Below are 25603 nucleotides of genomic sequence, written 5' to 3'. Positions count from 1 at the left end.
ATGCTTATGGCTGTGTTTATTCACATAATGAATATAGTTTTAATTTTTTGCAGTAAATACAAATAAAATCAAGACAAGCAGACATCAGAGTAATGGCCTGTTTGTTATTCAACAATACCTGCTCAGAAACATACACAAGTAACCTACACCACAGCAAGTTTGAATGAGACAGTTGTTATTTACAGAGAACCAGATCTAATATGAAAATATGACATACTTGTATTCTGAGTTCGCCCACAGAGAATCCAAGAAGAGCCAGACCTGCTTCATGTTCTTCATCAATTCTAACAACAGTACTAGAGTCTATTTTCAAGTCCTCGCTCAAAGCAGCACTTTGAACAAAGTCCTCAGTTCTCAAATCTTCAACCTTTTTGAGTTCGCTGTTTGCTAGTTGGATGATGGATCCTTTCATGAAATGAGGTGGGAAATGTGGATGGGGTGGTTGACTTGAGTAGGCAGGAGGTGATAACTGATACTGAGAATCGGCATTCACTGCTTTTGTTGACTTGTTTGCAGAGCTAGGTGTACGAGGAGTATGAGGGGGTGTCTGAGGAGGTGGCATAGCACAAGACCATCCTGGTGTAGATGAAGCCCCTTTTGCATTACCATGCACAGTATGTGACAATGGTGACTGACTGTCAGCCAATCTATGATGATCCTGGTTAATTAACTCATACTTATTGGATTGGATACTCATTGGATTAATATTAATATTAGGTGGTCTGTTGTGTCTTAGGCTTCTCTCTTCCATAGGGACAGGAGAGCTTAGTTTGGCAGGAGAAGCAGTCTCAATGTCACTTACTCTTGAAGTAGCAAGACCAGCCCTGACCATTGCAATATTGACTGGGGAGTGTCTTGGAGATCTGTTCATAACGGCATAAACACTTCCATCTGGTTTGTCTTGAACTGATAGTTGTTGAGCACATTCAACAATATCTTGGCTGTCAATTCTATCTTTGTTTTCACTTTTCATCATAGGTCCAGGTGGAGGGCTATGAACATGAGGAGCAATGTTCACAGGATTCATCACAATACGTCCAGGTGCCAAAGAGTGAACTGTTTGGTACACTGAAGCACTGATTGCAGAATTTTTCTCTGTGCTTTCTGCTGAATGTGCTGATCCCATAGACTGTATATACTGACTGTGCAAGGAAGATGCTAAATGGGCTGGTATAAAAGTACATGGTCGATGATGCCCTTGCGCCTGTACATGACTTCCCATACTGGCTAACATAGCAGAGTATGACTCAATCTGGGGATAGTGTCCACTAGTCAACTGAGCATGTGTGAAACCAGGAGGTGGGTATGGCGTTGTACCAAATGGAGGTGGTCCAATATATGGTGCAAATGATGGCAAAGTTGTAGAATGCAAAGTAACAGGAGGTATGTGAGATGAATATTGCAATGGAGGAAAAGGAACTTGTCCAAGTGACGACGTAGAATAAACAGTAGAAAACTGACCAGGAGTATAAAGTCTCTGAGCAGCGTTATATTCTGGTAATGGTGGGCGGAAAATACTCCCTGAAGGTATACTCGTAGTTCCAGTAGGCATGCCAACAAGAGTTCTTTCTGATTGGCTGACAGCAACATCAGCTAACCAGTTTAAGTTTTCACTTGTAGTATTTATTGGCAATGTTTTATAGTTGTCCGTCATTTTTTGACTAGTGGCATTATTGCCACATGCAGCTTCATATTCCTCTCGCCTGTCGTCAATGACAGGAGTATTTCGTGAGTTACTTTGATTTTCACTTTGTTGAGAATAATCCCTTATCCTGTCTGGATTACTGGGCGAGGTCACTGGCTGGGAAATAACAGGTGACTGCCGATATTGAGACACTTCATCACTGTGTTTCCATGGTGTTCCAGCCTTGTCTGTTTGCCTCAGAGATTCATCAGATGGTGGTGTGGATGATAACATAGACTCTGAACACAGCAGTGATTGGCCTTCTGACACTGTAATACGATAAAGACGATGAAAAGGCATTAGGGCAAATGGCAATACAAGAAAACAGTCTATAAATAATCCATGCTAGAACTATATTACCATCACTATAGATAACAAATGGATTTAATTATCATTTTATACCTGGAAATGAAACTGATATTTAGTAATGGAAATTATGAATGACTGAATCAATATAAAAGATCTTTTTATGTGCATTATATCATTGAATATTTGTTCATGCCATATTTATCCATCAGTTATCATAGATGCATGTAATCATGGATCAATAAAATTAATTATCCAACTGTACATTTTAATTTTATGGCTGCCATGATTTTGAATCTATTTTCACTAACAATCTAATGCTGAAACGCAGATTGATGCCCAACAATTATCAGTCCGCATTTAACAAATTTGAATCCATTTAAAGCAATTGTCAGAATATCAACAAACACATTGAAAGTTGTTAATTAATATGCAAATAATATATTCTGATTAACCTAAATATAGTGTTAGACATCCAACTACAAAAACATTAGGTACACCAAGTGTCACTCATCGGATATCAACAAAATAGTAGTAGGCTGACAATGGTAAATATGCAAATTACATAATTAATATGCAAAGATTTGTACTAATCTGGCATGGAGTTTGTAGTAGTGGAACAAAACTTGATGCAAAAACATCCATCCAGAAAAAGACATTTGCCTCCTGTATGTGCTTTGCACCATATACATGAAATTTTTGGTTTATGTGTGCCTCTACTGGAGCAAATACGCAATCACACAAATACAAGCATCACACAGTTGCATAATAACCTTTACTATTACTTGTCAAATTTTAAATACACACTGTCCACTAGTTAGCTTGATGATGACAAAAGAAGCCGTGAAATCACTTGAAACACGTCTTTACTGATACAAATATATAATATCAACTCATTCAATACAAATAAGATCCTAAAGTAACTGTTATTAACTTGTCTGCTGTCATCAGTTATAGGAAAAGACTTGAGGCACCCCAGCTACATGTACAAAATTGATCAGCAGGCCAGTCTTTGTCATAACACTTGTGTAACTGACACCAGACATTAAATTGCTTTCTAATACTAGTGATGTTCATCATGACATATTTATATAAACACCTTTAACCTATACTGGTCCATAGTATTTAATTATAGTTCTGAATGTTTCATTAATAATGGATTTTCAGTTATGAATACATTAAAATGTACAAACTAATATACAAGAACAACTGTAAGGGCAGCCACAAGCATCCTGCACTGGACAGGGTGCCTCACAAAAGGTCATCTACCTTTTATTCATCTTTCCAAATCTACTTAACTATCTGTCTGGGTAGACCAGCACAATGGTATATTTGAATACACAAAGCAATATACTAGTTGATGTGGCGATTATACAGGGTCAGAATGAACTAACTTTCAACTGGTGAATTTTCCCAGATAGCCTAACATAAATGCCTCAAACGCTACAAGCAAACTGTCATAATAATATCACAGAATGATTTTTCCCGACTAACATCTCCCCTTATGATAACCAGCCCCCCCTCCATGTTAACAATAAAAATCTTACTTTCTGTTCCCATGAAAGAATATTGCTAGTCACTGCAAAGAATTTAACCTTGATAAGTTCATATAAACACAGCAAGAAAATTTACAGCCCGACATAGTTTAAAACCTATAGATATATGTGCAACTGAATATGTATTCTGAGATATAATTAAAACATATATAATAAAAAATACACTTGTGCAAGGTTTCCAATTTATCCAGTGTTGTAAACATAACCCAGCAAAATGCCAGTTATTGAAGTACAAAAAGTTCATGAATATTCAATAACGATAATTATAAATTCAGTCATCTTTCCCCAGCTCGAAACAAGATTGGTAGTGAAAGTTGCTCTTGTCTTTTCTTGTACGCATGTATACAGCAGATTCTGTTGTAAATACACCCATCAGTTCAATTGCCATGCGGATGATAGGTGAACCATTATTTGGTTCTATATCTGGGCATCTCAACTTTTTTGGCTTGAGTCAGCAATTAAACCAGAAAAAATCTGACCATAATTTCAGGGATTGAGTTAACCGCATATTTTGCTTCCTGTAGCCCCAATATTACATCGTCCGAATCGCACGGTTTCGCTAAAGCCGGCCATTCATAACCGGCCCCCGAAGCCGTGCGTGATAGTGTTAGAAAAAGCGGTATTTCACTGCAGTTTGATTGGATGCGCCAAGAAGCTGGTGCTACCAATCAGATCCGGGGGTCATTATAGATTAAAACAATGGCAGTGTGTAGGCTTCGTGGTGATTCACCCTGAGTCCAGAACAGAAGGTCTATGTTCATTGACACGTTTCCAAAATGTTTTATTCCAACTTTGAAAATTGTTTGTGGACAAGTGAATGAAGACTATGGAATGATTAAATATTTGTGCAAACCATGTTTTAGCAAACTGACAAAACAGTCGAAACAAATCAGTAACATATCGACTTTTCTGATCTGTCTTCGTTGCTAGCGCCATGATTTTACCAAGTAATATGTCGTTTCTAAAGTGAGTTCTGATTGGGTAATGCAAGTGAATCTTATAATAGTTTGAGGGCGTGCGACATACAATAAATCATGGTGAAATCTGCCAAAGGTTAATGTTGTGGCTTCGGCCGAATAAATGGTCCTTGGCTGATGAAGATGCCAATATTACAGAGATTTCCAATTTACTAAAGGGTCCCATTTCTAACAAGGATACACAAAATAGTCAATACGACTTCAATTTTCTAATTGTGACTTGTGCAATCGCTGAATTTTGTGAACATAAAACAATGATGCATCCAAATTATTTCATTTGCGACAACCATACCGCACAATAAATCAGTAGACCAACTAAACCTTTACCTATACAAACAATATAAGTTCACAAATCTCACCATGCTTGAATAACAGTAAACTGAGAATTTTATCCATCTTTTACATACTGCATTGTTAATTTTACCATTCCACCATTCTGTTTCAATTTATTGTTTGTTTGAATTCAATTTTGCTGATCTTTCACTAAAAACACTGAAATAACTTTCACTATTTGCACAGTTTCATTTTCATGCCATTTTTTATCTTTGCTTGAGACATACAAAAATGTACCTGTCAACCAACATGTCTGCTGCCAATATGAAGGTTTGGAAGTTTGCCATAGTCACCTGCAGCGACCCCAAATCCACTAATTCTGCTATAACGTACACTAGATGACAATTACAGTAAAAGTTGAGATATTCATATGGTACAAGTTTTTGTACTTCATAATGGCATCAATTCCATACGAATAGAATGTTGCAGGTCACTACAGTAAGTCTGGACCCAATGTTGACAGCTTAAATTTGATATACATTCAGAAATGTGCAAAAAAAGAAAGAAAGTAAAAACAAAATGGCTTCCAGTTGACCATATTAGATTTGATTGTAACACAAATAAGTTTTTATTAATGAGCTTAATATAATCGTCTATGGACCAAGTTTGGAACTACAGTACAGTTCTCGCGGAAGCTTTGGCTTCACTTCAGCGTCAGCTTCGCTTCAGCATCGCATCATGATGGCATTGCTATAGCTTCAGCGTCGCTTCATTGTCGCGACATAAAAGGTTGAGGCGGTTATCGCATCGCTTCATTGTAGCCTCATTATGGTGACAATGTGGCATCAGCTTCGCTTCATCGAACAAAGAAGTAATTTACATATGTAAACAATGCTGAGAAGTATCGTAGTTAGCCGTATGTTCACACCGATACTCTTTGCTGTCTTACACGCAAGCTGTATTATCTAAATGCTCGGTTCAAGCACGGTTACTTCTTCTAGTAACCGTGGTTCAAGCTAAATCATGCATGACCCCGTCCAATTATCAAGATTGACTGTTTATGTTCGGCGACGAATTCTTTCCTAGGCGGCCATTGGAATCAAGCAGGTAGACATCAGGAAGAGATTGGAGGAGGAAGATCGAGTGTTGGTTTCTAAAAATTCGATCGGCAAATTTTTACAACGTTATAGAAAAACAGGACGAATCAAAGACTACAGAAACATTCAGACAAAACCAAACTCGGAGTGGAGCACTGGGATTTTATTGACAAAGAAATGGAAAAGAACTGCGAGTTGTCAGCAAGAGAGCTTTCTTATAAAATAACCGACGAATTTGGTCTACCGGTGTCAGTGTCCACCGTCAAAAAAGTACGTCGAAAATTAGGATGGCGAAGAACCAAGACACGGTATTGCTAAATGATCAGACAGGTTAACAAACCTAAACGCATGGCATGGGCCGTAAAAATGATGAGAGATGCTGAAACTTTCGATAACGTGATTTTCTCTGACGAAAGTAAGGTCCAGATTCAAAATAGCACCAAGTCACGAATGACGAAGGATGGTCAACAATATATGCACACGATTGATTGTGACATTACAAAACAAAGGTTGGTTTGCTCATGGTTTGTGAACATCAAAAAATAAATAATTAAAATAATGGAAGTCCAAGTTTTGTTGAGACTTTTTTTTCTTCAAACTTGACACTTCTATTCACACAGAGAAAAAGAATAAAGTACATAACTAGGACAATTAAAAATTGGAAAGATTATCGCTTTGAACAAACAAAAAAAAAACGTTGCTAACATGACGTTTTGTTTTATAATACAGCCAAAACAAAGTCAGCTTGGACGTCCAGTTGCGAGACATGACAAAATAAACGCAGCCACTACACGCGCGCTGGAAATGATAGAACACGTTGCAACAAGGAGTCTCACCTGCCTCTTTTCATGCTTTTACTCGGGGAAACTCACACACACACACGTGCTATTTCGGCAACGAAAAAAACACCTGAAGGGACAAGTTTAAATCATGTTTGTATTAACGTAACATGAACGCAACGGTGAATATATGTTTATCAATCATCAAACTAAACATTCGATGTTACATGAAGCAGTCTGCGGCGGTTATGTGGCTAAGACGAAGGACATGTGACATTATTATTATGCTCGTCTACTACACGTTCGAGTAACTTTCCGATAAAAACGTGATTAGTATCAGCAAAAATTTATAGTACTGCATGGAGAATTGCGTATTATTCGTTGTCATCAGACATATACCTGTACAGGATTTTTTGAACAATGTCTAAAATTTCCGAAAGAATATTCGAATACTAGTTGGGGCATAGACCTTAGAATATGTATTTTAAGGTATATGGTTTGGGTAAATATGAATTGAATACTTAGTATCCATATGATATTTTGAAAAATCAGCTAAACAGTTCACAACCACGATTATGGTGAATTGCCGAACTCTTAACGAAGACAACGGTTCCGGTCATGAGCAGCTGTGTCATGAAGTTTACAATGTTGAACACTACTTTTCGTTCTCGACATTGTGAAATCATTTCGTTGTTTGGGAGAAAAAAACAAAAAAAAATTATTTTGACAAGAGAAATTTATATTAGGAATAATTCATGACGAAATATATTCCATACGCACCCATAAATTATTTTCATAATTACACACGAATATTACAGAAAAATAGATAATTTGCTATATTCTTGTTTGCACGTCATGTTCACAAAATCGCAGACATTTGAAATGAAAAACTTTCTCGATGTTTTAACGAGTACTCCGTGGGGTATATAGCGTGTTCTCACACTAGCATAATTTTTCTCGAGTTCACTCATCGCTTTCCCACATACACAGTGCATTTTAAAATAACATAATTATATTGCGTGAGTGGGTGGTGGTGAGACTGTGTCACAACACGTTCTATTTATTTCCAACGCGCCTGGCCGGCGCATTCGATTGCGTTTATTTTGTATTTTTATTTTCGAAATGTAGCACTCGATGCGTTTATTTTTTCATGTCTCGCAACTGAACGTCCAAGCTGACTTTGTTAATTATAACTACATGACGCAGCATGCTACAGCGTGTCGTCATGTATAAATCTAGTGACAAATCACAAGGTTGTCAAGGTACCGCAGCCATCGAGTCGTAGTTGGAAATGTACGCACTTGTTTTGGAACTTTGTACCAAGACGACGCCGACGCACCTGGCGGCGTACGTGTGTTTTGCAGGTATTAGTGCGGGCATGGGATCGGATTCGGCTAAAACTGTAAACGAAACACGGAAAAATACCACCGAAATGACGAATCTGAACATGTTCTCTTGCCAACTAATAAAAATAACGAAAATAAGATAATCTTATAACAAGAACAGTTTCATTTCGTATATAGTAGTAAGTTGTGTTGTGTCCGAACAAAGATTGCATCGCGTGAATTTCAAATTAATTACATATCGATCTTCTGTACATTTTTTTTCTCTACTGCCTTTCTATATGCAAATAATGAGGTACGTCATACTGATGCCACAATACTTTGAAGCTGATGCCATGTTGATGCCATGAGACCGCGAAGCTGAGGCCACGATGATGCCACACGAAAGCGAGGCTAACACCGCTTCAATTTTCAATGACGCGAAGCTGATGCCACAATGATGCGATGCTGAGGCGACAGTGAAGCCATGCGTATGCGACAATGATGCCACAAAAGCCAAAGCTTCCGCGAGAACTGTACTGTAGTTGAACAGCATCGACTCTCGTCCACTTGCATCTTCAGAACATAAGTATCATGTCAGAATAAACTGATAAGCAAGTTATTAGCAAAAATAAGTATTTTTGCCATACAAAATGGCCACCAGTAGACCAAAAATACAAAAATTGAGAATCTGTCTTTGTATGCCAACAGCAGAACTTGGAGATAATGCTTTACACATAAAATGTAGGTTTTTAGGCAATTTTGGGATCAAATACGGCAGCTCATGTATACCTTCAACTATGTACTAAGTTTGAAAAAAATCAGCTCATGAACTTCTGTGATAATGTGACAGACATATCCACAAGTGCCCGGACTTGCAAAAGTTATGGTAATTAACAATGTATTGCAAAACCCATCTGCAGTAACAAAATAATTTAGCCATGGTCATTGACTATTTAAAATGATTCCCAGAACCTATGTACAGAGTTGTAAAAATGGCCACATTTCCATGCCAGGTTTCACTCTGTTAACTCTTATTCAAAAGATAGAGCAAATAGAAATGCAAGAAACAATTTGGTAAACTTGCAATAAATAATGTTTTGACAAAAATTAAAAAAAGAAGCTTATAAATTCATTAATAAATTGAGTTGTTTAGTTGAGGGGTACATTTGAGGATGTCTCAAGAAATATCATGTATCCTTGATATGATTTATCCAGGACATGTCATAATGAAGACTGTATTGTATGACCTATAGCTGGTTGGCTGCACCTACAGGGCATTCAATATCTGAACACTATATATAGTAGCAAATGGTTAAGCTGAGGGATGACTCATTCTCATTTGCAGTTGAATGATATTAAGTATGCACACCTTAAAAACAATCATTACTAGTCTTGCTCTTCTGCAAAGTGATTAATTACACACAAGTTGTCATTGTTTTTATTGATTCTTTGAAATGTACAATTTAAAGTACAATTTACGGGATCGATACTCCATTCAATAATTTGAAACAGCTCGAGGCACTTATATCAACAAAACGTGAAATGCACCATGGAATCTCCTTTTTTTTCATGCTAGTCACTGGGAATTACTCAATTTACTTTGAACAAATTAACATATTCAATGCTCCATTGTGGGATGATGTAAATAATACATCAGTTGTGTGTTCAAATGCAAAACATGACCCATAAGAGCAGTAGGATATGCAAGCACCTGGTGAAATTACAATCTAGTAGATTAAGTTAATGGTTTAAAAGGAAGACGATAACATGTAAACTCATAGATGCTACTAACATAGGAAGTAAAGCTAGGAAATAACACCAATTGTTACAAATGTACTGCAGTTTACTTTGTTTCAACCTTGAAAATATACTTAGAATATTCCACTGCCAAAACTCTAGTGCCGTCATTGGACGCATTTGAAATACATGTTTATTTTTTGATGTTGATGTCAAATAAGTTTAAATAAGGTCGCCATGTCTCAACCAACAGTGGTGGATTACAGTGTACATTTTTTATTTTGAAAAGCTTCTGCATTTATTGGTTGGTATTTGTCACTAACACTGAGCGAGTACACATTAGCATATGAATAGAATGGAACGAAACGCCAACACTGAGCGAGTACACATTAGCATATGAATAGAATGGAACGAAACGCCAACACTGAGCGAGTACACATTAGCATATGAATAGAATGGAACGAAACGCCAACACTGAGCGAGTACACATTAGCATATGAATAGAATGGAACGAAACGCCAACACTGAGCGAGTACACATTAGCATATGAATAGAATGGAACAAAACGCCAACACTGAGCGAGTATACATTAGCATATGAATAGAATGGAACGAAACGCCAACACTGAGCGAGTACACATTAGCATATGAATAGAATGGAACGAAACGCCAACACTGAGCGAGTACACATTAGCATATGAATAGAATGGAACGAAACGCCAACACTGAGCGAGTACACATTAGCATATGAATAGAATGGAACAAAACGCCAACACTGAGCGAGTATACATTAGCATATGAATAGAATGGAACGAAACGCCAACACTGAGCGAGTACACATTAGCATATGAATAGAATGGAACGAAACGCCAACACTGAGCGAGTATACATTAGCATATGAATAGAATGGAACGAAACGCCAACACTGAGCGAGTACACATTAGCATATGAATAGAATGGAACGAAACGCCAACACTGAGCGAGTACACATTAGCATATGAATAGAATGGAACGAAACGCCAACACTGAGCGAGTACACATTAGCATATGAATAGAATGGAACGAAACGCCAACACTGAGCGAGTACACATTAGCATATGAATAGAATGGAACGAAACGCCAACACTGAGCGAGTACACATTAGCATATGAATAGAATGGAACGAAACGCCAACACTGAGCGAGTACACATTAGCATATGAATAGAATGGAACGAAACGCCAACACTGAGCGAGTACACATTAGCATATGAATAGAATGGAACGAAACGCCAACACTGAACGATTCACTGAACAGAATTTAAAGTAGGTCAAAAATTGCGCACATGAAAATTGTAGCTGCTGTGATGACAATTTTCTTGAAGATTTTCATGAAGTCTTGGGACATGTGTAATAACAGAACCATATGCATATTCATTTGTTTCGCTCATGTAAATATGGCTGCAGGATACACAACATCACTTTTAACTTCCATATCCCACAAACATGTTGAGGCTATGGAATTGTCATAACACACGACATAAATACTACTAAATACTATGTTAATCAAACTAAACATGTACTACATGTGTGTCTCAAACTGATGCACATGCAAATGCACAACACAAAATTGCCTAGGTATATGTGTGTGTCCACATGGCCACAAAAAGAATGCTTAATAACCAAGAGACTGAAAACTTTCCACACCAATTTAAGATACAGCACAGCCACAGAGGGGCAAAGACTATCTGATCCAGCTGTACAGATGATTGTGAAACTGTGCAGCATTTATAATTCTAATAAATAACACTGAGATAATTATAAACTCTAACATAGGAAGTAAAGCATTAGAATAACGCCAAATATATAGGAAGGTATATAAGTATGTTAATCATACTAAATGGACACTATCATGTCTGGCAATTACTGTGAAATCTGTTATCAGCAGTATGAAAGACTGAGAAAAAAGTAAAACATACAAGTCATACAAGTCTGGTAATATTTTAAACTTGATAGATTCATCTTTGAGATATCATAAATTAGACAAAGGTCAGGGACAATGTTGTCATACACATACACTGTAGAAAACCCCTATCATTATATGACTGGCCTCTACCATCCATAAATACAGTATAAACACATAAGGCTACTCATCTTTTAGGCCTTAAGTCAATGATACACATACCCATATCTACGCCTGATTAGAATTCCACTTCCACTCCTGTAGACTACACACCAACATACAACACCATTCCATGTCTGTACTATGTAGTATAATGCATTAATCAAGACATGACAGACAGAATGCCAAGTTTGCATTATGGATGGATTGACCACTACACACCATTAACTTACTCTACATATGAGTCATCTCTTCAATATTAAACCCTAGAAAGCAGTCACGACTAGCATATTTCATCTGCACATCAGAATGGGCAATGGCCAGAAAAAAAAGGGGGGGGGGGGCATGTACACGGATATATGAAAGGCATGCTATATCATATTTTAATAAATCTATTTTAAGCAACAACAGCATAGTACTTTGTGACAGCAATACATGATGGTGTTCAATCAATATGACAAATTAATTAATGAATTAAGTAATGAAATAAGTAATGAAATACGCATCAATATGCAAGCATGTGGTATATACTTCCACATTTTTAAAATGACATTCTATTTACTGTCATAGCTAGCAAACTAGCAAACACAAATCGTCATAAAAACAGCCCGAAAAAAAACACGAACACTGAACAATGAATGACCACCCAGAAGCAACATTAATAGCATTATTGTGTATATAAAATTCATGTATACATTGCATATAAAAAATATGTAGCAGGTATTAATCTAAAAGTGAGGGTTATTTATATTACTCGCATTGCATTATGTCTAAAAATACAATTTCCAATAAATATTTATCCCATTAAGTATTAGATCATGGTGATGTAAAATCGAAATCTCTATAAAAAAAGATTTGAAACACAATTGTATCCAATGGATCAACAATAAATTAACATGCAAATAAAGATCAAAAGCCTTGAAACTAGTATTACATGTAGTAAGTACACGAGGCACAATAAATTTATATTTTTCACTCATTTGTAAACATTACCAGGGCACTGAATTTGGGTGGGGCATTCTCTACCAACCTTGACACTAAGTTGAAAAGAAGAATCCCTACACTCAGGAAAGATGTACATCATCATCAGTGTAGTAATAGTATTATATAGTTAATACGCTTTCATATTGGTACTTACAATATAATTGGTACAGTTTTCACATATTATATCATACTGTGGACAATGAGCAGTAGGGAAGTGTAAAATAATTTGTTTCCAGTGAAACACAAAATGTACACTCAGAGTAATGGTAAGCAGTTTTGTGTCATTTTATAGCAGTCTAAATTATCTTGTCCTTTGGTACCATGGTGTGCTAGCCAGCAGCTGTAGATACTTGCATACCACCAACATTCTTAAGTATTTCACTGTAACACATCCAATATATACAATTTACTCTCCTGGACAGGTCTCAACAAACGTACCAAACCTGAACTCTGTTCAAAGCTGCACTATTCTCACCCTCTAATATGACATACAGTACCTTATACAGTATTAAACATGTAGTAATACTCACATCTCACATGATCAACTTTTAATGTATAGCCATCACTGCCTGTGTGAGTGTGTGCGCACACTGCCTATCAAATGCACACTATAAATAACCTGGAGCTGGTCAGACAGCATGCAGCAGACAGTGGCATGATGGGAAGAATACCTCCAGAGAGACTATGGGGTTAAAGGTTATGTAGTACAGACCACAATGACATGCTACCATTGATACTTGATAGGTTTTATCAGATGACTACTGGCATTACGCACTGAATTAAATTACAAGGCTGAGCTGCATGTAACATTACAGTCCAATATTTTAACCACTTACTCTAGCAATCATAGCTACATAACACGGACTCATTCAGGAAATGATGAAATATTGCCCATCAAGTTTTTATTAATTTTGCATACATAAACAGTGAAAGATAATAACTTGTGTAAATAAATCATGCTGCAGAGTCTACAGCTACAAATAAATTTTCACATTGGTAAAATAAAAATTTAATTCAAAATATTGTCAAATGAACTGAATGACATTATAGTCACAATTAACAGCTTAGATCAAATCTAGGTTGAATACATTATATTAAATTATTTTATTTATTTTTAAATATTTTTGTGCCAAGATACATGTAGCACCAGTCATTAAACATCACAAATTTCTCTCCTAGTTTTTTTTTTTTATGTGCAATTTGCATGTGCGAGGGAGAGAGTCGACATATACTGTATTTGCTCTATTGCAAGTACATCTCCAGCTCATATTAACCAAACAAGCAGCCTCTCGGCTGAGATAGCTCCGCTGTTAGCAATGCACATTTCAATTAAAGAACAGAAGATATCATTAGAAAATGAACAATATGCATAGTATCAATGCAATGGGACTTGCTGTTTTCAACAAGAATTCAAAAATATAATTTTTAACCATAAATGATTGTGGTTTTTAACAAGAAGTTGAAAATATCACTTTTTACCAAAAATGACAAAAATATTCATCAAAATTAGATAATTAAAGATATCATTACAAAATGAACAAATCTGAGAGAGGTCCACATGTAGTATTTATATATGTGATAATATCAAAGCAATTGGACTTGTCGTTTTTAACAAGAAGTCGACAATATCACTTTTTACCAAAAATGACAAAAATATTCACCAAAATTAGATAATTAAAGATATCATTACAAAATGAACAAATCTGAGAGAGGTCCACATGTAGTACCTATGCGTGTAATATCTAAGCAATTGGACTTGCGGTTTTTAACAAGAAGTTGAAAATATCACTTTTTACCAAAAATGACAAAAATATTCACCAAAATTAGAGAATTGAAGATATGATCATGAAATGAACAAATCTGAGAGAGGTCTACCCAAGGTACGGTACGGTACATATACACCAAGTATCAAAGCATTCAGGCTTGTAGTTTTCAAGAAGAAGTCAGGAAAAGTAAAACATTGACACGGACGACAGACAATCACTCATATGATAAGCTCCGCTCGACAAAGTCGACAGCAGAGCTAAAAATGCATTGCCTGTATACTAAATCATTGAAATTTTACTTATTCTGACTATAGAAAAATCCCTTAAAATTATGTACCAGGAAGTGAATGCACTACTAAGACCAAATACAGTAATGCATTTTGCCACTGAAATGATATTCCTTGTTTGAAACTACATGACGGGGCTGAGTGACAATCTTCTGATTATAATGGCAATTTAATGCGTTATCCTTGTCGAACACAAGAACCTGCTGAGCATAAAGTGGATTTGGCCTTCCCCGTTGAGTTGGCACACTCATCCAGGATAGAGGTCAATCCTTTTGGTGTTCAAGTCAGGTATGATTTGAACTCTGGCCTATCGAATCAAGGATATGGTGCAACAGCAACTATGCTTCCAGTTATAATTATTAATAATTTTACATTAATTTTAACAATACATTTCCCATATAATTCTATATTTCACAAGTGGTAATATTTATTAAGAAATGGTAAAAATTTATATCGTTACTCCATACGACATCCAACATGCATTGTATATGGACATGTAGTTTTAAATAATTTCTGCAAATATATAGTGTACTTTAATATGCAGGGACGAACATGAACACCTGTATACAAAGTCACAAGAGCAAGGTCTTTATAATTTATTAACAATCTTAATAAATTATAGTCAGTTGTAAATCCCAATGTTTCATCAAATTTATAGTCTTGAATGTAAATAAGATATTTTCAGACATTACTGATGTTATCTGTCATGAAGTTCAAGTGCAATCATAAGTATATGAAACATGATCAGTGACTATAGCCACAACTTAAACATAGTAAACCACCACAATGCTATTGGTGATCAGCAAGCATTTTAATTTAACCCAAACTAACTTTCCCCCACAAACAGATGCACTGTTATTGGTTGGAATACTTTGTGATTGACAGATTATGAGCGGAGAACACAAGGCTCGATAGCTAGGGAGTCTGCTGATAGATTTGAATCAACAGCTGCAGCGGGATCTGCAAATTTATGACCAATTAAAATCTCTCCAAGCAATTTATGTGTAGAAAATCAGTTCAAACTAATAAATAAACATATTTTTCATCATTTGGGAACTACACTCATAGCAGACATATTTTAATTGGAAATAAGTAATTTACCGCATCATACAGAAATAAATTAAAAAAAAAAAATGTTCATGTCTGTTTATACATACTGTAAAGGGGGGTAATTATTCACTGGGTTTTAATTTAGCTTATTTCGCTGACTGGAAAAAATGCGCTAAATTAAAACACAGTGAATATGTAAAATTTAGCATAGAACACATTATCTAAATGACGAAACCGTGAATTTAAAACCCACTGAATATGCCTGAAATGGTAAATCAGTGAAATTTAAACCCAGTGAAAATTAGTCATTTTACAGTACCTATATATCGGGGGGGGGGGGGGTGTCAATGGACAACCTTTTGCAAATATCCATCACACTAATTATTTCATTCACTAAACAGCTGTCATGATAAACAATATCAGTTCTATTTTTAGCTCAGTAACAAGTAAGCTGAGCATTTTGAACTTTCCATATACTGATCAACATTTTTACACTATGTAGTGAGAATGATGAATGCTGTAATTCACATTAACACATTTACATGCATGTATGTATAATCAATTCAAGAAGCTGACAACCAGCCTGGGAGTCAAGTACTGCTTTCAACATCATCAGATCTTTGTATAATGTTTAATTTTTTACTTCAGTTATATTTTTCAGAGAGTACGGTAATTGAGAAAACTGAATTTCCTTTCAAAATAGTTAGATACATGTAGGCATTTTTTTTTTTTACAGAAATAACTGGTATATAACACGTGCAATTGTTTTACAAAAATGCTACAGTTAACTCTTACTTTAAAAGGGTCCAAAATTTCTGGTATATGTACCTTGTACGTATCGTGTAGGTTGTACCGGATAACGAATATAATAGAAAAAAAAGGTGTGATCTAGTGTAGAATCTGAATACTCAAAAAGTGCACTTCTGTATGAATACAGCAATAATGCTAGAGTATGTTGTACTGTAACAGCATAGTATACAAGATACTAATAGCATGTTTTATCTCTTAAATCAAAATAACGCATATCTTGGCAAATCAAATGGTGATACTGTAATTACTTCATTATGAAAACTATGTGACAACACTGTCATTAGATTAAGATTGACAACTGAGACCTAGATTATAAACTCAATATAGACAAAGCAATAGCAGGATTTGGGGTTCTTTGTTTGCTTAGAATGAATGAATGCTTGTGGTTGATCATCATTGATTTACTTTTTGGTCAGTAGGAATATCTAGTTGTAGGCATATGTTTTTAATATACGTACTTAGTACTACTCTTGTTTTCACTAACGAATCATATGCCAACCACTAGTATGCACAACTTCTAAGTGCATTTTGTGAATATGCATTTCCAGTTAAAAAATGCTGATGGTTTTTAAAATCGGCAGAAATAACCACCCATCTTACAAAAATATTATGAATTATTGTCATTGCACCATGACATACAGTTGTCATCCAGTCTGGAATTCTCAAGTTCACACGGACTAAGAACATTTAACTTTTTCACCACCAGAATTTCTCCCCCACATTTTCTGCACCTTTTTTTTATATCCTTCAATATTTCTAGAAATGAACCCTAATTTTGGAGCCAAATGACAAAATACGACCTCAATTTTCAGTTTTTACTTTTAGCCATTTTGTTATTTGAAAATGTGATGCAGTTTTTTTTTCAAATTTGGTACATACATTATAATGTTAGAATTGTCGGGAACAGACATGATGTCTACGTTACGATTACGTAACAACCCATATACCAAGTTTAATAGCTAGATCAAATACAAAGCTAAACTGTCGCCTGACATCTGGATCATGTTTGACTTTAATTACTACATCCTGTGTATTGTATATTTAATAGCTTAGTGTCTTTCTGAATAAACCAGTTGTGTGTTAACCATCATACTGTAAGCATCATCTTGTACCAACTATCCCTATACTCGCCCACATTTGGTGCAGAGACCAGGATTGTCGTCGAAAACAGAAAACGTTGCAGAGACCGATCAAGTATATAACAAATTACCATGTCCGACGAAGAACCCGAACAGACCGTGAGAAGGGATGTAGTACAAGAAACCACCATGAAAAGACGCGGTCATCGATGTCAGATGACTAAACAACTCAAGAAAGCTGAGCAGATCCTCGCCAAAGAAAACCCAAGTCAGTCCGACCTAGTTCTTCTAGATACAACGGTGGTCAACATCGAACAACGAATGCAGACCATAGAAAGCCTGGATGATATAATCCTTGCAAATACAACTGATGAAGGTGCGTACAGCAAGCTATTCGAAGAGATCGATGACTACCATATTTCCAACAATGAGAGTGTTGCAACTATCAAGCACTATCTTAGAACTAAGTCTCCTGTAACACCTATACCTACTTTACCGGACACCTTAACCAACGGCTCGTCATCGTCACCATACCAGTCAAGTCGGAAAGTCAACCTACTAAAACTGGAATTGCCGAAATTCGATGGTGATTTTATGAAATGGAACGCATTCATTGACACTTTCAATGCAGCAGTAGATCAAGATAGTTCCTTAGAAGATATACAGAAATATCAATACCTAATGGCACAAGTAGAAGGTGAAGCCGCAAAAACAATAGAGGGACTACAACTGAGCAGCGCAAACTACAAGGAAGCGTTACAACTATTGAAAGACCGCTATGGGCAGCCACACAAACTGATTTCATGTCACATGACAGCGTTGTGGCAACTACCAAAACCGAACACTACTATTGTGAGTATTCACTCCTTTTATGATTCGTTAGAAACACATATAAGAGGCCTTAAATCTCTGGGGAAAACTGAAGAAAGTTACGGCGAACTACTAGTTCCTATTGTTCTCGATAAACTGCCCCAAAGTGTGAAAATACAGATTTCACGTGAACATGGCGATAAGGCGTGGACCATAACAGAACTGAAGGATGCTCTTTATAAAGAGATACAAGCAAACCAGGCCGCAATCAACATCGGAAATGAACAATACGATAATCCAATTCCTACTGCCGCTACTCTACATGTGTGGACCAGAGCCAAACCGAAACCGTGTGTGTTCTGCCGGGGATCTCACCTATCGGGAAGATGTCAAGTCGTGTCAGACGGTAAGACCCGTATGGAAATACTGGTGAAAAACAAGATATGTTTTAATTGCTTTGGTGGAAAACACAGATCGACTGAATGTTGGAGTAAATTCTCGTGCCGTAAATGTGGAAAAAGACATCACACATCGATCTGCGATGCCAGTCAAAAACACGGAGAGAATACCCGCACTACCACGGAAACACCAAATACTACACATGTGAAATTAACTCCAACGTCTGGACCAACATTATTGAAAACAGCGATTGGAAATATCTCCCGTAAACGCGTGACTACAGAATGTAATATTATGTTTGACGAAGGCGCTCAGCGAACATTCATTACTGAGTCGACAGCTAGACGTTTAGGGATTGAAAACGCGGACTGTGAAATCGAACACCTAAGCTTAGGTACTTTTGGCAAAGATAACACCGGAGTGCGTGCGATCAAATCTGTAGATCTAATGCTGAAGACCAATTCTGGCAACATTACTTTACGTTCACTTATTGTACCGAAAATTAGTTCTCCGGTACATAACTACATCGAAGCAACCGTACAGAAGCATGTTTACTTACACGGACTAAGTCTTGCTCCACAAGTTAAATCGGAAGAGATGGAAATCGATCTGTTAATAGGGGCCGATTACTATTGGTCCATAGTAGAAGATCGCGTCGTCAGGGGAAATGGACCTACCGCCGTCGCTTCTAAACTGGGTTACTTGTTGTCCGGACCATCTAAACTAGATACTATTTCTGTGATGAATACAACAGTGATGAAAATTCTAACCAATACCGAATCGGAAGAACAGTTAGTGACCAAGTATTGGGACTTAGAGTCCATCGGCATATCGAACAAAGGCGACGAGGAAACAAATGTTAAACAAACATTTGAACAATACCGTGACACGAAAATCAAGCGAGAAGGCAACAAGTACATCGCTGAATTACCATGGAAAGAAAGTCATGCACCCCTTCCAACAAACTACACGCTTGCCAAATCCAGAACCAGATCAATGGCTCAACGTTTAACTCCAGAAATGCGTGAAGTTTACAACTCTATTATCCAAGAACAATTAAATCGAGACTTCATTGAAAAAATCGTCGATGATGACCCAAAACGTGGACATTATATCCCACATCATCCCGTAGAAAAGCAATCGTCTACTACACCGATTAGAGTAGTATATAACTGCAGTGCGAAATACCGAGACCAACCGAGTTTAAATGAATGCCTGGAAACCGGACCGTCAATCAATAATGACCTAGTCAAAATGCTGCTTCGATTCCGTACACATAAAATCGGAGATATCGTGTTAGTCCACAGTGACACTCAAAAACGGTTACTCTGGCCGCTCGCTAAAGTTGAAAAACTACATGTTGGAAATGATGGACTTGTGAGATCGGCAGACATTCGAACGAAAACGGGAAAAACCAGCCGTCCAATATGTAAACTTTATCCGCTTGAACTTAGTGCTGTTGTAAATACATCTGATGACGGGAATGCCGACAACGAAACTAGGGGAAAACAAATACCACCCGTTTTACAACGTCCTCAACGCAACGCTGCCGCTATTGCGAAGTTGAAGATTCAGGACACCTTTCATAGTGATTTATGTGACAATTAAGACTTTGAATTTTTACTCGATATATAACGTAGAATGCCGTGAACAATTAGCTTAGATTTTTGTTATCGTGATTCGTTAGAAATAATTTCGTTATTTCGTGAACTTTTAGTATGTTAACATACCCGACTTATTACCCGACTTAGTATTGTTTACTAGACTAAGTATATTATTTTATCGTTATCTATCGTTATAATTTACCGATTGTTATTCGTCATCATTTTAATAATTTACATAACGCAATATCAACCCTTACTGTCGAAATTAATTTGTTTACTTTCGGCCGCCCGGAGAATGTCGGGAACAGACATGATGTCTACGTTACGATTACGTAACAACCCATATACCAAGTTTAATAGCTAGATCAAATACAAAGCTAAACTGTCGCCTGACATCTGGATCATGTTTGACTTTAATTACTACATCCTGTGTATTGTATATTTAATAGCTTAGTGTCTTTCTGAATAAACCAGTTGTGTGTTAACCATCATACTGTAAGCATCATCTTGTACCAACTATCCCTATACTCGCCCACAAGAATACATGTCTATGGAAATTTGCTTTTACAATCAGATCTAAGAAGGCCAACATGCGACCATTTTGCTTTTGATCGTACTACTATATTACAAAGATTTATAGACAATTTTCATTCATATTTGGCACATATATGTACATCAAACAAGTCCATATCAGTTTGCTTCATAACCACTGGCAGCCATATTGTTTTTTTTGAAAATGCTTCTGTGACATGCTTTTTTCCCCTTCAAATTATAGATGTTAGGATACATGTCCATGACAATTAGTTTCACAATCGGATCAAAGATGGTTGACTGGCAGCCATTTCTTATTAAGCCATACTCGATACATCTTTCACCTATGTACCATTTTCATTGATATTTAGCACATGTGTCATAAATAAACAAATGTAAATTAAAGTGCCTGTGAAATGGCTGCTATTTTCACGCCTAAAATTATTCATTGATACATAAATACTATTATTTTTTATGTTTCTAAGCATGAATTATTTTTTTTAAGTGAAAAAATGTGTTTTTAACTCAATCTACGGCAACTTTATTTTTGTGTATTTTAAAACGAGGCTCCTCATTAGCTTCATATTTGCATACAGAAATTCCCCTTGTGACGTCAAAAGGGGAAGTCGCATGGCAGCTTGCATTGCCCATACGTGTAAATAAAGCAAATTTCTTCTGCAGTTTTCTCGTCTTTGACTAAACTTTCACTTATGTACTTGTTCGTCGAGGAGGAATGGAACATAATGAACACATAGTATCAATTTTTGTTACATGGGGTTGAGTTAGATGCGAAATATGTCCGTTCTGGTGTGAATTCGACATTCAACACCAACCACCAAACAATTCAGAAACTTTTAGCCTCTGAAAATGAAAATAATTATCAATGTGTAGGGGCTGTGTAATTTCCTTTTTGTCCGACGCTTCGTTTTCGTGTCACTGTCAAAATTATTGCTACCTTTGACCTAACAGTTCTCTATAAAACGATAATCAGGATCGCAAAAAAAGTCAACTCATTTGAAACACTTGCCGGACGTCTCTCTCTCTTCTGAAATCCGCCTCGGTGATCATGGTCTGGAATCTATTTCTTTCAAACGTGTTGCGCCAGGTTTATGTTGTCAGCGTTTTCTTTCAACCTGGTTGTTTTTTCATGGATGAGGACAGTTTTTCCAAAAAAAGGAATCTGAGGTTAAGTGGCTTTCGTCCACTGATGTCGCACCTTCGGATCGATTAGAAACGTGTGAATACTTACACTATGACTATACGTTTCACTACAACTGCCCACAACACAACATCTAAAAACTCTCTCAAAAAAAACAAAAAAAAGCGCCGACTGAAAAATGTATATCATTTAAAAGTATACTGAATGACCAGTGTTATTACGGCTCAGGGGTATGACTTCCTCTCACATTTTGGCATTTGGTGGCGCACTTTCGGCGAGAGTCGGAAATCCGGAAACAGTTAACCGTTTCAGGATAGGTGGGCGTGGCTACAACACGAGAAATATCCCAAATTTACTTGGATACGAGTAATCATTTTCAGCAAAACAATCAATAACTGCCCATTTCAGTGGAACACAGATCTAAAATGGGAAACGTGAGGGTGGGCATTGCACAGGCACTTTAATGTGATGTTAAATGTAAATTTTGTGATTTGATTAAAATGGCCTTCTGGCTTGTAGGGATACACATGCATGATGATTTGTTTCATGATCAAATCAAAGATGGTCTACTGCTGGTAATCTTCCTTTTTGGCCATACAACCATATCTATGTTACCCATGTACATTGTAAAGTCTCGGTTTTTGTCACATTCATCATAATACACACCTATGTTAATTTGTAGGAATATCTTCCAAAGGTTGTATTCAATGTTCATTGTCAAAAAATATACATAGATCATTTAGTATGAGCGAGTCTGGTTGCAAATGAATTATTGAATGGCAAGATATCATCATGAGATGTGTAATAACTCGTACAATAGATTATGACTATATGTGTGAGTAAACTGAGTTGTATATTCTCGAAGATACAATGCATGTCAGTCACTTGGTACACGTTCAAGTTTGACATGTGCTTCTTTTTCACTAAATTGTAAAGTGCCATGAAAACATTGTTCAAAAGAGTGTCATTGAGTAACACCATAACTGTTAAGCTGGTAAATATTTACAAATACATGCACTTTACTTGAGTTTGAATACAAATAATTGAATATAGAATAGCAAATAGAAATATAATATTTGTGACCATATATTAGATTGCAAATTTAGAAGTCATGTAATAAATCTACCGGTAGATTAGTCTGTTATTCACTCAATTACTGACCATACACTACAAATTTATTCAGAAACAAGTGACCTGGTCACTTGATGAGTGATTTGCATATCCAATTTGATCACATATATAACATTTTAATTTGTGTTTCGATAAAAGACAACAGACTTGCAGCCTTGCTTTTCGGCCATATTACTTTATCTTGGGCATGAATAACATTTCCCTAATTACAATGGGGACTGTGTCATTAACAATGACTTGTTTTAACAATATCCAAGTATGCATACATATTGGGCAATTAGGTGCAATACAATTTTTTTTCTGAGATGATGCACTTCTAATATAGCAAATGTGTTGAATGTGAAGTGACTTTCAAATTAAGTTACACCCACAACATGGCAAATCAAATAAGTTTGTTTTTACACCTGTGCATTGATTGAAGAAGACTGTTGCGAGGATGCAATATTAGCCTGTTAGATGTGACTATACATCTACTGCTGTTTTGACCTTGCAATCCAGGGGCCAGACATCATATAGAGATGTGCAATTTTGTTGTCTGGAATAGCCAAGAGACCAAACTGTTATAAACATGTGGTATACTCCATGCATGTTTACATCATTTAGAAGAGAACAAAAATATGAACAAATTCTACACTGTCTGGATGCCTATCTAAAAATAACCTGAAATAATTGTGATGAAACAACATGTACTCAAGAGAAAAAGTGGCAAGTGAAGAAGCCTCAGATAAAACAGCTGTGTTGCTACAACTCCTTGTAAGAATGCTTGGAACATTACCGTGGATGAGTAGAAAGGATTGTTAATTGACTGTTTGCAGTGGTATAATACCAGGGTAATAGTGACATCAACAGTTTGGATGAAACCCAACGACTATCACCACGCAGACCCTGGATATTTTGGAAAAACAAATATACACTTCAAATCATAGACTTTCCACCAATATCTATAATGGTAGAAAATATACATGCCAATTAAAATTAAACACACTTGGTATACAACTGAGATGACCAGAAAAGAAAAAAGCTGGGTCATGTCCTGAGGACTGATGTAAGCATACTAGTCTCATGACCAACATACTGAATGTTTTTATAATTAGCATTGGTATGGGCAATCTATTAACAGTTAAAATTTGCAGTTGACTGGGAAGTTAAATATGATAAAACATACACAACAGACCATCAAGCTCAAGGGATGGTTATACGATCTATAATTCTCTCGATAATTAACACCTTGTAGGTGTTCTTAAAGAATAGGGTGTTTAATGTATTCGATCTCACCAAGTTGGAAAAAACCAATTGATCAAGCTTTCCTTGATCTCACATTAGATTGTCAAAGCTATTGAAAATCGCTTGTAATAGTATTCATCTGGGAAATAACTTAAAGTCCACTCAGTCTCTGCTCTGGTGCATCTGGCAAGTACATCCATCACACACTCAAGTTAAGCTAGATTAGGGATATCCATGGAAGCAGCCATCTTGAAATAATCGCAAATGCTCTAATTTTACTCCATCATCAGTGTTTTTCAAGAAACCTGTATGTCAACTGAGGTTTACACATATTAAAATGCAAGATTGATTTGCATATGATTAGCGTAATACGCAATCCTTCATTATTTAAATATTTAAGCTTTGAAGTATGTGTATACATGTTTTTAACAGAGAGCAAAAATGGCCATGTATATGCGTTCGACTCGAGCCAAGTTTGGCTCCAATAAACCCTCAGAGTTGAACTCGGATAGGGTTGAGCACCGACAAGGCTCTGACCGTGTATACGCACAAGGCCCAACTTTCGGAGACAAAAATCACGCCCTCAATCGCCTTTTTCTAGTAACCTATCATTTTCAATTATGGCGGAGAAAACATTGTTGTAATTTCACACAATTCCTGGCTTGACAAAGATGTAAGCCCCCTCATATCCATTTGGCAGAGTAAAGAAATTCTGCAATAGATTGATAACTTAACAGGAAACAGAAAAATGGCGTACGATATTATGCGTCAAATACTTGAAAGCACAACTGAACAGATCCAATGGAAATTGAAGAAACTTTTTAAAGACACCAAAGATAACAGTCGTAGAATCAGTCATGGTACAGCCACATGTTTCAACTTGGTTTAGATTGACAACTGGTTCACATATCACAACAGTTGAACAGTTACAAGATGG

General features: G+C 36.4%; 1 protein-coding gene across 1 annotated transcript in view; it reads right to left on the bottom strand.

Annotated features, from left to right (window-relative positions):
• Positions 1 to 25603, bottom strand: part of LOC144355062 (uncharacterized) — a 47793-nt gene that overhangs the window by 2849 nt on the left and 19341 nt on the right. The window contains exon 2 of the mRNA XM_078010459.2: positions 218 to 1953. Coding sequence (XP_077866585.2) covers positions 218 to 1953 — 1736 coding nt within the window. The remainder of the gene's footprint in view (positions 1 to 217; positions 1954 to 25603) is intronic.

The sequence above is a fragment of the Saccoglossus kowalevskii genome, chromosome 6 (assembly GCF_978046115.1).
Source record: "Saccoglossus kowalevskii chromosome 6, keSacKowa6.1, whole genome shotgun sequence".
Taxonomy (NCBI): Eukaryota; Metazoa; Hemichordata; class Enteropneusta; family Harrimaniidae; genus Saccoglossus; species Saccoglossus kowalevskii.
Note: the sequence above shows the minus strand (reverse complement) of the source record. Positions and strands in the feature narration are given on the sequence as shown.